The sequence below is a fragment of the Sipha flava genome, unplaced genomic scaffold (genome assembly GCF_003268045.1).
Source record: "Sipha flava isolate LNK unplaced genomic scaffold, YSA_version1 134_pilon_pilon, whole genome shotgun sequence".
Lineage (NCBI taxonomy): Eukaryota > Metazoa > Arthropoda > Insecta > Hemiptera > Aphididae > Sipha > Sipha flava.
In genome coordinates, this window is record NW_020271760.1 from 1,897,315 (window position 1) to 1,915,422 (window position 18,108).

Genomic DNA, 18,108 nt, shown 5'->3' on the forward strand with positions numbered 1-18,108 from the left:
TTTTGAGGATATTTGATTATCTTAGTGATTTTACATAGTATTTCTAAAAGTCTATTTTCTACTTATTTGATGATGAATAAATCTTTGCGGATATCGGAATGATATTTATGATTATACAATAGTTTCTGAAAATAAAATAATAATAATACTATAAGTAAAATTAATATAATTTATGCATGATGAACATTAATACTGTTGCGGATATATGATATCTTAGTGATTTTACATAGTATTTCTGAATTTCTATAACATAATTACTCCTTGTTAATGATGAATAAATTCTTTGCGGATATCGGAATGATATCTATGATTATACAAAATCATTCTGAAAACATGGTTGCTTTTTAAAAAGTATTTTTCAATGGAATGTGATTTAAAAATCTTAATTTATAATTAATATTATTTTATATTATATATTTGTAATTTATACATTTTTTTAAAGTTACGATAAATATTGAAGCATTTTGGAATAAATTTTATCTAAAATCTAATATATTATTTATAGGAGGAATGTAAAAGAATTCATAAAAGCCTTATAAGATACCACCATGAAACCAAAGATAAGGAACATCAAAGAATTTTGGCTCGCCACAAAATTATTGAAGATCGTAAAGAATATTTGGAAAGATTAAATACCGTTAGAGTAAGTATACATTTATAACTATTTTTGGTTTTTAAGTTCTTAATGTAAAATATAACCTCAATTATCTGAGGTTAAGCGGGGAGGAGTCATATGGTCAAATTAAAATCATAGTTTTTTTTTTTAAATTTACCTTTATTCTCACATTACAGCAAAGCGATTACATAGAAACCATATATATATATATATATATATATATATAAATCCATAGTTAATCAAAACTTTTTATTTATTACATTTTATTTAACTTATATATAATCTTATATTTATACATATTGTCATGTTTTAGAATAACCATAGCTCAACACATGAAGTAAATGGTTTTTGATTTTTCAGTTTAAAATTATTTTTCTTATTTCACTATATTTTTCACTTATAATTTTTTTTGAATTTGTGACTACATGATATGATAGACAAAATTTTACTGCTCTTAGAAATTCAGTAGAATATCAATACTTTCATAAATATAAATATGTTATATAGTATATAATACTATATAGTATAGCTTACACATTTTTATTAAATTAGTATTATTTTTCATCTTTAAACCAATGTACAATATATTGCTTATATGACTACTTTTGGCACATAAAAATTTTTGGAAGAATTAGCACTGTTAATCACAAATACAAATTATTCAACACATGGTTAATCAAAGCCCTACTGTAGTTTAGTTATAATGAAATATGTCTTAGATGTAATAATTTCATGTTGTTAATACAATTTCTTATCATAGGAAGAAGAAGAAGCTCGCCGTGCTGAAGAAATTGCCAGAGCAGCTGCTTTAGCTGAAATGAAACGATTAGAAGCTGAACGTGAAGAAAGGGAAAAAAGACGCCAAGAATCTGAACTACAAGCAATTAAGGATCGAAATTTCAAAGAAAAAATGCAACAGATTTCTCTAACTGCTCATGGACAAAAAGTTTTGAAAAAACTTAATGATGACGTTAGTTATTATAAATATAATTATTAAATTATTATTATATCCCTAGTCAAAATATTAGTGATTTTTAATATTATACTAAGTATCTCATCGGCGTTTCCCAATTTGGAAAAATTAACACATTATTAGTGAACAAGAACATTACTCAAACAATCACCAAAGTGTATATAAAATATTATCAATAAAATCATTAACTATATTAACTAAATCATTATTTATTTGTAATATATATAACATAAAAAAAAGTCATCAAATTTTTAAAATTAAAATGGTGATGCGTAAAATTAAAGAAATTAGAAACCATTGTTCTATATTAGTACTTCAATTTATCAATTACATTAACATGTCTTATTTTTTTAGTCACTTTAATTTAAATGTTTCCTATCATATTAATAATATTTTCTATTAAACTTTCCAAAAGCTATACAAAGAAACTTAAGCATTTTATTTTGTTTTTTAATGTTAAGTATGTGAATGCACGTCACCCTGTTACCCTTAATATAAATGTATCTTTTCACAGTATTTTATTCATTAATCATTTCAAATAACTATACGTTTATTGTTTTGAACTAAGAATTCATTTTTTCTTATTTAAATTTCATTTTTGGAAGAAATATTAATCTATTCATAAGATTATTAACTAAACATTTTTTCTCAATTACTATTTTTATTAAATATTAAATTAGTATTACTGTTAATAAATATTTGAGCCTTTTTCTTTTTATTTGACAATAATTTTTCAGTGAATTAATTAAACAATGTTATTATTGTGTGTGAAATATTATATTTTTTAACATTTACATATAAATAATTTTTTAGGCTTTGAAAAATATGGATGCTGATGAAATATCTGCCAAAGAAGCAGAAGAATTGGCTAAGGAACGAGCAGAATTAGTTCAAAAATTGAAAAACCGCAAGAAGCAAATGGATTATTTTGAAAGAGCTAAGAGAATAGAAGAAATTCCATTATTAGAGCAAGCGTGGAAAGAAAAACAGGTTCATGATAAAAAATTCTGGGAGCATCAAGAAGCTGAACGTATACAGTTAGCTATTCAGGAACGCAAATTAGCAGAACAAAACCGTGAAAGATTGGCTAGAATGAAACCAGACATGGATATTTTCTTAGGAGAAATGAAAGAACGCCGTACTGCCGAATTCCAAGTAACAATTTGTATTAATTAAATTTATACTTATATTATTATTAATTTATAAATATTATTATTTAGTCAAAATTAGTAGTGTTTGAAGAAGAGTTAATAATAATTCGCAAAGAAAGACTGAAGAAGAGGAAAGAAGAAAGGAAAGCTGCTCTAATCAAACAACGTGAAGAAGAAAAGAGACGCAAAGAAGAAGAAGAAAAAGCACGCAGAGAAGAAGAAGAGCGTAAAAAGAAAGAAGAAGAAAGGAAAAAAAAAGAAGAAGAAGAGCGATTGGCTAATCTGTAAGTATCTATTATCTATTAGTTGTATCTGTAATAACATTTAATTATAATTTTTAAAATAATCTAAACTTTTTTAAAATTATTAGGGCTCGTCAAGAGCAACTTGAAAGACAAGCTGAAATTCAACGTAAGAAAGAAGAAGAAGTACAACGAAAATTAGAAGAGAAGAATAAGAGTCTTTCGTCTTCAACTACATCTTCATGGAGAAATGTTGACAAAAGTAGTAAAGAAGATACCAAATTATTTGGCTCCGTACGAGACAAAGACAGAAGAGAAGGAGCTGGAGGAGGATTTGGACGTACTAGAGATGATGGACCACCACCTGAACGTCGGTCTATATTTAGTAGTAGAGGTAATGATGAACGTAAGACTGTAGCATTTGGTTCAAGAGATAATGATCGTGGTGGTTGGAGTCGTGGCGGAGGCGTAAGTAGTAGTGGAGCATTTGATAAGAATTTCAAAGATGGTGGTCCAAGAGAAGGAGGAAGATCTGCTTTTGATAGAGACACGCCCAGAAAACGTGAAATACCCTCATCTAATGAACCGGTAAATAAATAATTCTTAGTTAATTAGAAACAACTTGTAGAGTACCACTAATTGTGTAATTGATAATATATATTATAATATATTGGTTATAATTTATAGAGTGGAGGAGGAAGTTCTTGGCGTACCAGTCGTGCTCAAGATTCTGAAGATAAAAGAAAGGCCACTAAATGATTGCTAGATGACTAATGGGATGATTCGTCTTCTGTTTGTTTTTTTTTTCCAAATTTGATATATTCATGTTTATTATTATTTTCATATTATTCAAATGTAGAACTTTTGTGCTATAGTCATGTTTTTTTATCTTTACATTTAAAAACATCTTGGTACATGAATATATTTCTGTATGATGTTCATATTGCTACAAAATAAATATTTATTGAATTTGATTATGTGGTAATAAATGCATACGTTAATATTATAATGTATAATATTGACAATATTTACAGCATTGAAAGTGTTTTCCTGAAAAGTAATTAATTTTTTTTTTATTATTATTTGGAAACCAAAAAAAACTTCTCACTCTGATGTACACATAATCTGAAATATATTTAGTATTCTTAGGTGGCAGTTTTCAAATAAAAGAAAGATTGACATGTTTCTAAATTTTTCTTAAATTAACACTACTCCGTTTTAATAAATTTTAAGTGTTCATATTTAATTTTTGGCAGTTTTAATATTGTTTTCTTTTATTTGTATTTAATTTCTTTTTCTTTGGATATAAGAGCTCATATGTTAATTTTATTAACAAATATTAAATATAAATCATACATCAGTTATACATCAATTATAAAGCTATTATAAATTTAAATTGCTATTCTAATCTGGTTAATTTTCTGTATATATTTTTTTTTTATTTAATTTATATTTTTATAGTGTTATTATGGTAAGGAATGCAGACTGAATATATACTTGTATAAGATCAACTTGAAATTAATAGTAATTTTCATCATAAATGAACAATGTTAGGGGATCTATTAATTAGATTAGTTATGATTAATTTTGTTTATTAAACCAATGATGGTATTTTTTCCCTTAAATCAAAATCCCACTAATTGTAAACTATATATGTTACAGAAATTGGTAAAGATGATACAGTAAATTATATACAAATACTTAAATTGTAGTAATGTGAAATTATATGCCATTAATTCTAAATAATTCTTAAAAATATGAACTTTACAGAATATACCATATCTTTTTTATTATTTATCTAGGGAAATCTTTATTTTATTTAAGTTTGAACCTAAAGATTTCACTTTAGGGATTAAGGAATTATATTATTTGATTATTATTATTATTATTATTCCTAGGTCAAGTATTTAAGAATAAATAAATAATGTTAAAATTACGCGCATTAATTATATTGTATTTTCTATAGTACTAATAACAATTGATCTACATTCTGTATTGTGACATATTCAGTTGCTCCTGGGACCTGAAGTACCAATAAATTAGGAATGTTCCACGTTCTCAGGAATCAAATGAAGTAAGAAATAATTATTGAATTCCGGATTATCAGTTTAAAAGTGTAGATCACAAGGATAGTTAAGATTCCATCCGCTCCAAATGTTACTACGAAGCTGAATTCCGAGGAGACGTGCTATTGGGCTCGGCGAAAGCTGTATGCCGAGCATAATTGGTGAATTATTTCAACTTCGCGTTCCAATGTTTATCTAATCCAAACCGGTCTATCATGTTCTTGGATTTGAGTGATAGCGATGCGTGAAGTCATTCGGGAAGACCGGGAGATTGCAAAATTTCGTCTTGTCATTAGATTCGTTGCACTTGTCCAAAGTCTGCTGGAGACCGTTGTCGGAGGAACAATACGAATTGTCCGCGGTCCGCCGGGGGACATAACGTTAAATCGCGCCATCTGGCGGTTGCTATAAAACGAAAAGTACAACGTTCTGTTCAGAGACGAGTCGATGTATAGCTCTCACTTGTGACGGTCGTGACCACTGTACGTGGTATATATACCAGACGGACTCGTTCTTTCCAGCAGAGGTGCTTGGACACGTTAGGTACCATTATTCGCCGTACGGCGAGCACACGCATCGTCATCACTTGCTTGATCAAACATCTACTGTGAAAGCATTTGATTCCGACAACTGTACACAAATATTCCCCAACCCCTATGAAAACAATGATTTAATAACCATAATGAACTAATGTAAAATGTATATGTTTTAACGGTAACGCAAGATCGTACCGACGGTCCACCAATTCCACCTCGCCCAAAACATTTTGCAATCATTTTTTTTCGACATGTGAATAAAGAATTACAGCAAAATGTGTACGTCATGAATAACACCTATCGGCAGGGGTTGTTCTAAGGGGGGGGGGTCAGGAGATCTACTGACCCACAGTTCATTTTTGTAGATAAACTGACCTACTAGACTGGAGTAAACACCATCTTCCAAATGTGACGCCACTGGTTTAATTGTACAGTAAAACATTCCTGTGCAAGGTTAGGTTAACCTGATCAGTGGCGTGTATAGAAATTGTTTCCACTGTGGGCTAATTTTTTACGAACTCATAATTTTCTAAAATGTGTTACCACTGGTTCGGCGTAATTCATTATCACTTTATCAGTTATTTATTATAAAAGTACGAATTAGAAATTATTCATTTGATACCTAATATTTTTATTTTCAAACTTTAATTTATTTATGACGTATAAAAATTATGAACAGTACTCAAAAGTTCTAAAATGTTTTCATCTGAAATTTCACTATGGGACATGTCCCAGATGGCCATCCATGATTATGATTTATGCAGAAGCGGAACTAGGGGCAAGAAGACGGGGATTCATATCCGGGCGTAACATTTTAGAGGGTGTAATTTTTGTAATATATAATCTATAATTGACTACTAGTTTGATATTTTTAACTTTTTTATTGAAAATTTGTTTAAAACTCAACAAGTATGATTGTATCAGTGGCGTATTTATAGGGGGGGGGGGGTTGCTGGGAGGTTTCCATCCCCTCTCTTCCAAAAAAAAATATTTGAAAACGTCAAATTTTAAACATATCAGTAATTTAATAATTTTAATTTGTTTATTTAATAAATTAAAATAATGAAAATATATATATATAAAAATACTAATAATAATTAAATTGTAATCGGATAATAATAATAATAACTTAATTGATAACACTATCATGATTTTTTATGAATACGAAATGTCTTAGTTTTTTACTTATTTATAAACTCCTGAAAGCTTAGAGTATCAAAGTATTTTTTTTTTTTATTTAGAACATTTTCTAATAAATTTCAAATTTTTAACACTCTCGGTTATAAAATGCATAAAATCATTTTTTAAAAATAAATAAAATCAAATTTTAATTAAATAATTGTATATCTATATTATGTTAATCTTGTTTATAAAACGTATAAAAAAAATACGTAAAAATATTCAAAAAGTAACCAACCAATAATAAATAATTATAAATGGTTTTATGCATTTTATAATGAATTGTAAAAATGTGTTATTTATTAAAATTTAAATAGCTCTTATTCAGTCAATTTTGGTTTTAGAGTCATGGTTAATTGGTCAAAATGGTTTAAAAAATTCAATCTATCCAAGTTTGGTACCAAAAATAACGGTTGCTATTAAAAAAAAATAATAAGTTGCATTGCGTATGCACGTACCGAGAGGGTTAAAAATTTGAAATTTATCTGAAAATGTGTATTTATATACTACTAGCTTGTAAAAAAATTTGATTTATTTCAACATAATCCGGCCAAGAAATTCGGTGTTCCCTAAATTGGTAACAATTAACAAACACATGGTATATGAAATTGTTTTACTTTCGACACCTATATAAAATTAGATTAAATTATAACTAAATATATTAATTAGAATTCAATTACTTATATAAATCAAATAAACTAGCAACACTAAATTAACCTATCATATAAACGGAAATATCTTTGCTATTAACACTGCCATGGTCTCACCATCTAGGTCGATTAATAGGTTTATTATGGGAGATATCTGACAATATTATTGATAAAATTATAAAATTATATGTAAAATGTATTATATATATTGCAATATGTAAATAATGGTGAGCGGAGAAAGCCTAATTAAAAAGCCTAGTTAACAGGAAATATGGATCGAAGGTGAAAACAACATGTTATTTTCACTTTTACACATAATAAATGCAAGTTAACATTATAATGAGAAGCAATAATTAGAATACTTAATATCACGCCACCATAAGTCCTTGGGAGAGCCCGCATAAATACGGGTAGAGCACTTACGAATGATCAGAAGTAGATAGGCAGTTATGATTTAGACAGTGTTAGGCTGGTCATTTTCGTTTTTATAAATTATTAGTCGTCGTGGACATTGTTACAACCACATCGTTCGAGTACATAATTCTTTACTTAGACTAAAACTGATCTTTATTTCTATAGCATTAAGCTGTTTCAACTGTTTGTTATTTTTCTTGTATCGATAAAAGTTTTAATGTTAAAAATAATAATATGTTAGTTTTTTAGTTTTAATGTTTTAAGTGTTTAAAATACAAGTGGTCAACTATGACATGCTCAGCCCCTCCACTACCTCGGACTTTCGAATTCAAATTTTTACAGTCGTTTGAGTTTCGTTTGTGCTTGTTTGTGCTTTTATTCCCATCGTTCGCGTTTAACCCGTTTGCGAGATGTTAAACATTGAAGGAGGGAGGGGCCTAAGGACATGCTTAATAAATTCAAAATATATTTAAACACACTTTTTGTGTATATTGTTTTATCAACACATTTTATAAAGTAAACTTAGTATATGTAAGTAACCAATTTTTTATTTATTATCGACCTGTTCGTTTATTCTAAGTTTGTGCAGATTTGTGATCAAATTTCGGCAGAAAATTCTGATTTACTTGGGTTTTTTTTCATACTTTAAGTAATGACCCACATAATTTTTTTAAAAATGAATTTGCATACAAAATAATAAGACCTTTTCTCTTTGTTTATATTTGAGAAAACCAAAACAATACGTTCATTATTAAAGGATATCTATTTTCCAATTTATAAATGCCAATCACCTTTTTTAAATTAAATAACATTCAAACAATTATTATTATATCATTAGCTTTTTACACAGCATATATTTATATAATAAAATATTTTTCATATGACAAATTTTCTTAGGTATACATTTAATAAAAATGTAATCATTTATTGATTTCTTGAAATATAAAGTAATTCTACAATAAATATGAAAGTATATATATGTAACATTTTATAATAGTTTTAAATTAAAATTACAAAAAATATTTTACTAATAATAACAAATTTGATATAGGTATAAGAACATTTTAATATTAATTACAAACATTAAAAAAAAAAACAGATATTATAATAGTTATTTACGTAAAAATTAAAACGTATGAACATTTTAATTAAAAAATAAATGACACATTACAGTTTTTAAGTTTTTGAATAAAATTTTAAATTAAAACATAAATACATTATTTAAAATGCTTTTTGACTTATTCAAATTATAAAATATACTAACATTAGTAACCTAATACTTTTTTATTTAGTGTACAGTATGAATTGACAGTTAACCTTTGTGGATACTCTTACGTATCGTGTGGAATGCAGTTGGTCATCACATCGTTCCCATGTATTATTAGTTTCCCTCCAATTGTATGATACATAATGCCCAATTGCATTAATGTTTTTGGATTTTGGTATTATGAAATTAATAATACCTCTGAGTGTGAATTTGTTATGTAGCACATTTATTGTTGTTGGAATGTCACTCAAAACGACAGTTAATTAAAAGTCTAATTTTTTTTTCCCAACTCAAGATTTTGGAAAACAGGTTCAATGAAAAAATGTTTTCCAAATGTAAAATTTGTTTTAAATTTTGTACATGGTCCGCAACGTGCCAAAAACCATTTTTGACCACGGGACGGTGAAGATAATATAGTAAAGGAACTGCAGTAGCCGCCGCTTATTGGACTCACTTTGGGACCCGACAATTTGAGTCGATTAACCGAATGAGTCAATAAGGCGAATGACTCAAAAAAATTTTAAAAATCCTTAAATTTAAAACCGTATTTACTTAAAAATATGTATTGAGATTCAATATGTATGTATAAAAATAAAAATCTATACGCAATTAAAAATAAAATAATTAAATAAAATATGTACCTAATTAATAAAATAAATTAATTTTTTGATAAAGTGTATTGATGTAGTGTTAGAGGGTATGAATACGAGGTTAATATGTTTAAATTTCACTGTAACCACATGAGCCGTGCAGTTATCGACTAGCAATAAAACGTCATGATGAAGTTCATTGTCCTACTTGATCAACCATTCGGTGAAAATTTCTTTTATCATCCATGCATTACTGTTTGCAGTATAGTCTACCGGTAGATTCTTAACACCCTTGAAACACCGGGGATTTTTACTTTTACCAATCACAAGCAGTTTTCTTTTTTCACCATCCATACTCGCACAACATAATATGGTTAGACGTTCTTTACTAGTTTTAGTTCCTCTAGTTTTTTCATTTTTGAACGCGTAAGTGTGCTCAGGTAATGCCCTGAAATAAAGTCCAGTTTCATCCGCATTGAACACACAAGACGGAGGATATTTGGCGATAACTGATGGCCATTCTGAATGAATCCACAACCGTGCAGCTACATGGTTGGCTTCTCCCTGTTCTCCATGTGGCTTAACGAATGAAATGTTTTCGCGTTTCTTCCATCGGTGAAACCAACCTTCTGTTGCCACAAAATTATCTTTGCCTATTTTTTTCTCAAGATCTTCGGCTTTTTGGCGCAAAAGTGGTCCTGTAACTCGGACATCTTTTTGTCTGACTTTTGTGAACCATTGCTTTAAATCTTCTTCAACTTCTTCTTCTTTACCGACCCTTTTTCTTTCACGGTTTGAATTCACATTTTCTAATGATGCGTTTTCGATTTCCTGTCGACTTTTCAGCATCCTACCTAGTAAACTTTGAGACACGTTCAACTTACATGCTGCTTGTCGCTGGCTCGTTTTCGGAAGCTCGTCATATTTTTTAAGAACATCTAATTTTTCTTCCACACTCAAATCACGTCGTTTGTTCATTGTAACACGATAAATAAAAATGTTTACACAGAATGTAAACGCAGGCAACACACTGAACACGACGACGTCTATTCATACACTACCTGCCGTACTAATTGACATTGACGACTGCTTGGTTTATCGTGAAAAGTAATTTATTTTATCTCCGTGATAAAAGCAAAATATGTACCGGTACCGACTTATTTATAACACGTTTTTTCAATGTATGTACATATTTTCCTTGTTTATCTGATTTTAAAATGATCCTAATAACCGGTGTGTGAGTCGAATAGACGAATTTTTTGCTGTGTGTTAGTATATGTGCAAATCAGGACCAGCCGTTTTGAGTTTAATAGACGAATGAGTCAATTAACCGTGAGTCCAATAAGCGACGGCTACTGTATTGCTATTACTGATTCATTCATCCTCACGACATTAACAGATTTTGTTATAGAATTAATAAACTTATATTAACGTTTTGTTGATATTTTGTATCTACTAAAAGCAAACCGAAGGTGGTTTGCGTACTTATGCAATTTGATCAACCATGTGTTATTTACTATTATAAATTATAACTCTTTAACTATTTGCTAAATAGACACCAGTCTTGTAAAGTATTCGAATACTTTTTGAAGTATTTATATGCTATTCTGAATACAATTTATTTTATTTATTTTTTGAGTATTTTGATTATTTCTTAATTGTATTTTTACTAAAATTTAAATACTCGTATTAAAATACCATAAAGAATTTTATTAATTTTAATTTATTATTTTTAAAAAAAAATTGATTTTGTTGAAAACTAATATTATGTTTTTGTATAGTAAAAGTAGGTAGGTAATAACAATGTTACCACACTAAATACCACATTACATTTTATATAGTTTCTGTATTGGAATTTTTTTAAGAAAACTGAAAATCTAATAAATTTGAAATAGTTCCATATTAACAGTAATATTACCAATTTTTATTATATTTTTTTCATTGAAATTTAATCATTATTATTTGAAATATATATGAATGCAGAATGAAATATGTGAACATGTATTTATCTCTAAATAGTCAGACATGTTATAATAATTGTTAAGATTCATGGAAAGTAGTAACATAAAAGGTACCTATACTGGTGTACAATGCATATATATATATAATATAGCATAAAATTAAAAAAAATACTTGGATTTGTATTCAAATACTTTGTAAGTATTCATAAAATACATTTTTATAATAGTATTTTAAAAGTATTTTTAATGCTTTTTTATTCGAATACTATTATTAGTATCTTAATACTTTTTCAAAAGTATTGTTTACAAACTGTGTTTACGGTTAGACACGTAGGTATGTATAAGTTTCAATGCGAATTCGTAGTAGCCTGTCAGATCTAAAATTCCGTGGCCGGATAAAATGGTCGCTTAAACGTCAATTCAAATTTAAAAATGACAAAATAAGAAAGGTTTCATATAATTTTAAAAAACGTTACTGGTTCGCCGAGAGGCGACACGTGATGGCATCGCGCATGGATGTGGTAATGTTATTACATATTAGGTATCTATTTATTATTTCACCGCGGCCAGTACTCTATTAAATTGTATTATTATTCCGTCCGCCGGTAATTGCTAGTTTGAAGCCATGCGGTAAGAACATTTATTATTATAATTAAGATAAGTGTTTATTTTTATTATAATTTTATTTCTGAGCGAGTTTTATGCCTTCGGCTTTCTCGGCGCCAACATAAATAATAAAAAAAAAAGTTCAATATAAACACAAATTGCATTTTCTTATTTCTCAATTTCCACTCATATTATGTCCAAATGTATCTATTATTATTATTATTATTATTATTATTATTATTATTATTATAAATGTATATTTAATCAATGGTTATACACCATATTAATATATTTAAATAAATTTATTTTAAATTCAAAAGATTGATATAATGCCTTTGAACTGTTATGAAGAAATGGTAAAGCTTTTAGATAAGAACTAAGCCCAAAAAAACGTTTGATAGATTATCACAGAAATTAAAATGTAAATTATAACCTAAAATAATTACAAGCCTGATGCATAAAATTGAAGACAATTTTAATGAAATAATACAACAAAATATGAATATATTGATAGTGATCAAATCAACAACTATTCCAAGTGTGATTCTTCCAGAAATTCATCAACTAGTCCATACTTGTAATACACAAAAAAAATAAATACATAGTTTTATAAAAAAAAGTTGAAGCAACAATTTAAGCTAACATTCTTATTGGTCATAGCATCACAGGACAATGTTCATTACAATTAGGCAACTAAATGAAAAAAAATGTTCTAACAATTTAATGTAACTCTTAATAAAAAAAAATATATACATATAATATTAAGTAAACTGAATACATAATTAGTTAATTGAACCAATTTGCACTCGGTGTGAATTTTTTCCTAAAAATTGTTTATTTAAACTGTTGCCATGGCAAATATTACCCTCTAAATCCAAAGCATAATTGTGATCAACCACATTATCTAATGCTTTTTTAATAGCTTCATCTATGTTGTCAGCGGTAATATAAGATTTTGATTTTTCCTAAAAGAACATGAAAATGACGATTTGGTAAATAACTCTGCGAAAAATAGTTTTACTCTAAATATATACTTTTTCTAGTCTGATAATTTGCTCAATCTCTTCATGTTTTAGCTTCTTTAGCTCTTCGGTTTCAATTAACCGCGCCAAGATGATTTCTCGCTCGGCTTCACATTCTATAGCCATCCTTTTGTCTCTGGCCATAGCCACTTCAGTGTTCCATTCATCATTGATGGCTATGCATTTCAACCACAACGCTTCTTCCTTGTTTGCGATTTCTTGCAACACCTCATGACCCGTGAATGATGTTTCCATCTCGGTTTCTAACTGTTTCCTGTAACAGGTGGAGGAGCAAAGGACATGCACAATGATTCGCGAAAAGACAAGCAAGTAATATATATTAAATAGCAAGTAACTTATTTAACACTATTGTAATCACTGTATGGACTTCATGGTGGTCCGGTAGTTGGTGAACAGTTGGAACAATTCGTTCTTTTCTTCAACGGCGATTCGCGGCCGAACGGGTACGCGAAACATTTTCGTCGGTGCTTTCGGCAACCATCTGGGCTTCCTGGTGTATCTGATCGGCTGCTGGTTAATGGCCTTGGTCTTGCACAACAACGTGCCGAAAAGCAGTTCGGTTTTGCAAAGGTTTTGCATACTTGGGAATCGAGTGCTTAACGCCAGGGAGATAAAACTTTTAAAAAAAACGTACTGTGTACCGCTATAAAAACGAATGTAAAAAGAAATTGAACAACACAGATAAAAAGTGAATTGTTGTGATAATGATAATTCATGTGGTTTAAGTAGCTTCGACCACGACCATGTTGTCGGTAAAGTAGTATTAATCCTTTTATCACACAACTGTTATCGACGGCCGTATATGATTAAAATCTTACAATTACAATAATCTTTAAAGTACATGGTCAGTAAATGACAATGAACGTGATTGTCAGTCAAGGCTAATCATGTATTTGCATGATTGATAATGACTGGCAATCCATTTTCGTAACTGATAAAATTCAAATGGTTTCATTTTTGGCTGTCAATTAAATTGATTTAGGGTGACCAGATTTAAAATACAAAAATACGAGACTAATTTTTTTTATTATAAATAAACATTTTTGGATCACAATTGTACAAGTTATAAATATATTTTAGTATTTATTAGTATTAACTGTTAATAATATAAATTAATATGATTTAAATTATATTTGAAGTTGATGCTTGGTTATTTATTATTATATATTTTGAATCCTTTGACAGATATTTTTCCGATGAATATATTTGGTTTAAAAGTTTCATATTTCTCAACAAAAAATCATGAACTGCGGATCCGTCACTACCTCCATATGGGACACCTTATGCGTTTTATGTGAACATAAATCGACTGCAAAACATTACCGTTTTCGGTTTTCAAACGCCAGTGTAAACGAGTAATTGTGAAATGTATATAAATAAAACCCAACCGGCAAGTAATGAATTTTTTCCTTTCCGGATTTAATTAACTTTTTGATATTGAAATCGTATATATAGTATTTCAATAATTACATCTGAACCAAGGAGTCGGAACGGGTCACAACCCGGTTCCGAAACCCGGGGTATCCGGCAAATATTTGAAACACGACATGAACCGAAATCAGAAACCTGACAAATACGTGAAGCTGGTAACCGGAACCTGTAAAAAGTCAATCTACTTCGAGTCCCCGATTTAAATGCTCGATTGAAATATCATTTGGAATCCGTTGCATAAGAGCGTTAATTGGTTCAACATTTTACAGTCGGATGCAAATGTTGAGAATCCCGATTCGTTATGTTAAACGTGAATTTGTCAACAATCAACATTCGATTGATACACATTTGACTACGGGCGTAGAACAAAATGTTAAAGTAAATACTCTTGTTTTTATTCGTCGATGATTGCGGTCCGTCGTTTCGTTTCTCCGACAGCATATGGGTGCGAAACAGTCGACACGTCCGAATCGAACCCGATGAGTTCTCCCGGTAATCTCCGGGTGCTGTTAACAATTTCCGGACGTGTTGTGGATGATTAGTGGACAACAGGGTCTAAAATATATCCAATTTCAGGGTACACACTTTTTTAGTACCCAAAATCTATTTGTTTTTGTTATGGGATTTTTATCGTATAAATTGTTATCAAACACGCGTTCTATGATTTTACCATAGAATATAATAATATAATAGGCAGTTTCAGCTGTGCTATTAATATATATTAATAGTTTTATTACTCTGTGAGACATTCCATGACTATTATCAATATTAATTGAGATAGCTGATAAGTGATAGGAAAAACATGGGTATTTTATATTACAGTTATTATGTTTAATATTTCATTGTTATTTCATCAATAATTTCTTATTCTAGTCACTAGTGTAAAAACTTGGTACACACATTTGTCATTCAGACTGCACACTTTAATTTTCAGAGTACACACTATATGTCAGGGTACACACTATTTTAGGCCCTGGTGGACAAGGACTGTAATTTTAACACCTTAGCTCATTCAAGGGTGACACAGAACGCGCTTTGTGCGTTCATAACATGCTAAAATGTTATTTCTATCGTTACGCGTAAACCAAATGAATAACAATCGGCGTAAACACCAATGTTGACGTTTACGAGTTACATATATGGGTAATCGCGAAAAACGAAATTTCGTGTCGTACCTCCGTTACGCTGCAATTGTGCACGTTATTGGCGATGATCGCCGTAGGCATGGGCGTGTCCTCCATGGCTAGGGAGGCTAATTGTAAGATTTTAGTTTTTTTTTACATACATTTGTGTACACCTCCTACCTAACAATTGTGACTCATTTATCGTGTTACAACATTGCGAACACCTAAAACTTTTTACGTATAAATGTAAACGTCTAAAATGTAGATAACCGACTATTATGATAGCCCGTGAGATACACAGTGTTTTAATATCATTAACTAAGAACTTCGTTTTTATATATCAATTATCATTAGTCAAAAACACTTTCAATTGTTTAATATTTCAACAGGTTAACCAGGTGTGCAGGGCGTATGTAATTTGCCAAAAACAACCCCCCCAAAAAAATAAATATGTAATTTGCACCACATCTAAATATTAATTTTGGTAATTTGCGCTACTTTTTAAAGTTGTAATTTATGCCTCACAATACTAAATAAAAGGGCATTAAGTAATCTGCGCCATCGTGTACCTACAAAAAATGTAATTTGCACCATTTTAAAATTACTAAATAATTTTTTTTAAACAGACTAAAATATTGTATTCTTAACCATTACACTGGCCAATTATGTTCACTTTAATAGAAAATTGTTTATAGCTTTTGGCAATTCTTCCATTGTTTTTGGTAATGGTGGCATCATTTTTCTACGGGTGTTATACATATTTCGTCGAACTAATGATATATCATCAGTAGTAATGGTTTGTAAATTAGATTAATTTTCAGAAATTTCTGTTCGTAATATCTTACTTGGTTTAGTATACAGATTTTACATAGCTTTTCTCTTACATTCATTTGAATATATTTTTCTGTGTATACTTGGTTGATCATGCCCGTTATGTTCATTTACAATTTCAACTATTTGTACAATATTTTCTGAAGATATGTACATTTTTGTAGTGCAAGTTCTGACAGTAGGTACAAAGCCATCGCATTGAACAATTTTTAGATTCATAAACTTTTCGATACGTAACATTTTTAAAAAATAATAAATCTTTGTCTCTAGTACTTTTAATAATTTCATCGATATTTGTATCCATTACTTATACTTTTATATAATTTTGAAATGTGAAATATGAAATATGAACGCACATACGATTAATATCGGACTAATTGTAAATATCAATATATTGCTGTTCAATATTATTCGATATTATGACCATTGATAATTTTTATTATATTAGACGTACCTATTCGATTTCGCCTCTACTTATTATTATTAGTTCGCATTGGTATTATCGCATTTCCAATGTATTATCAGTAAATGTACCTGCTGGTAAATTCCAACAATTAAAGTTGAAAGCGTGGCGCAAAATACATTTTTAATTTTTATATTTTGGCGCAAATTACATACGCGCTTGAATGTATCTATTGGTGGCGCAAATTACAATAAAATTGGCGCGAAATACTTATCTCCCGGTGTGCAAGGTGTTCAAATAAACAAGTACGACCGAAAATTTAGGGCGGTTTTATAAATCAAATCTTAAAAAAATTTATCATAAAGACTACTTGTATAACAATAGTTGATTGTAAACATCAATCATCAATCATATTTTAAAGATTAACTAAAAATAATTTTGATAAAATTTTTGAAGTTTAACAAAACTCTGGACAGTGCTCAGATATAAAATGTTGGGGGAGAACAAAAAAATTTGTATGACATATGCAGCCAAATAGTTATGGGAGTGGGTCTGTATTATTTTAATATATACTACTACAATTGTAAGACCATTCAATAAGTTGATGGAGAGGCAGCTGCCCCCATTCTCACCCATAAACACGCCGATGGTCGTGTAGGTATACTATCTTATACGTAAGTCTAAAGATGTTTTTCAGATCATTTTTGATGTGAAACATTTACTGGCGTGCCTTGGTTATACGATGTCGTGATGCTGTGACGGTCCAAAGTACAACGATATGACGTCCCCACTTTCGTCGTTGCTGTTGCCATTGTTGTAGCGCGACGGCAGTAGCGTGGTGCTTATCAGTAAAAGTAATCCAAAATAATCGCAGTGTAGATAATTACTCTATAATGCTGTCGTACCTGTTATCTATGTACTGTCCTCATAGTATGGAATAACATCTTCCGTTTGTTTTCATAATAAATACTAACTTTCTTTTCGATATTATTAGTGTGCGATGATAATATCCTTTCAAGTTTAAA

At 29.3% G+C, this 18,108-nt stretch overlaps 3 protein-coding genes across 3 annotated transcripts in view; 1 reads left to right on the forward strand and 2 right to left on the reverse strand.

Moving 5' to 3' along the window:
* The window catches only part of LOC112679330 (eukaryotic translation initiation factor 3 subunit A), a 7,501-nt gene extending 3,544 nt beyond the window's left edge, over positions 1 to 3,957 (forward strand). Inside the window, exons 10-15 of the mRNA XM_025549094.1 lie at positions 506 to 643; positions 1,377 to 1,586; positions 2,403 to 2,744; positions 2,810 to 3,024; positions 3,111 to 3,570; positions 3,670 to 3,957. Of these exons, the coding sequence (XP_025404879.1) occupies positions 506 to 643; positions 1,377 to 1,586; positions 2,403 to 2,744; positions 2,810 to 3,024; positions 3,111 to 3,570; positions 3,670 to 3,741 (1,437 nt within the window). The 3' untranslated portion in view covers positions 3,742 to 3,957. The remainder of the gene's footprint in view (positions 1 to 505; positions 644 to 1,376; positions 1,587 to 2,402; positions 2,745 to 2,809; positions 3,025 to 3,110; positions 3,571 to 3,669) is intronic.
* A 5,931-nt stretch (positions 3,958 to 9,888) lies between these two features.
* On the reverse strand, positions 9,889 to 10,662 carry LOC112679402 (tigger transposable element-derived protein 6-like). Its single transcript, XM_025549191.1, has one exon. The coding sequence runs from the start codon at positions 10,660 to 10,662 to the stop codon at positions 9,889 to 9,891; it is 774 nt and encodes a 257-aa protein (XP_025404976.1).
* A 2,047-nt stretch (positions 10,663 to 12,709) lies between these two features.
* On the reverse strand, positions 12,710 to 13,988 carry LOC112679343 (probable 28S ribosomal protein S26, mitochondrial). Its single transcript, XM_025549112.1, has 3 exons — positions 13,653 to 13,988; positions 13,286 to 13,547; positions 12,710 to 13,216 (listed from the first exon to the last, which is right to left on the reverse strand). The coding sequence occupies exons 1-3, from the start codon at positions 13,871 to 13,873 to the stop codon at positions 13,034 to 13,036; spliced, it is 666 nt and encodes a 221-aa protein (XP_025404897.1). The 5' UTR covers positions 13,874 to 13,988; the 3' UTR covers positions 12,710 to 13,033.
* Positions 13,989 to 18,108: the final 4,120 nt, after the last annotated feature.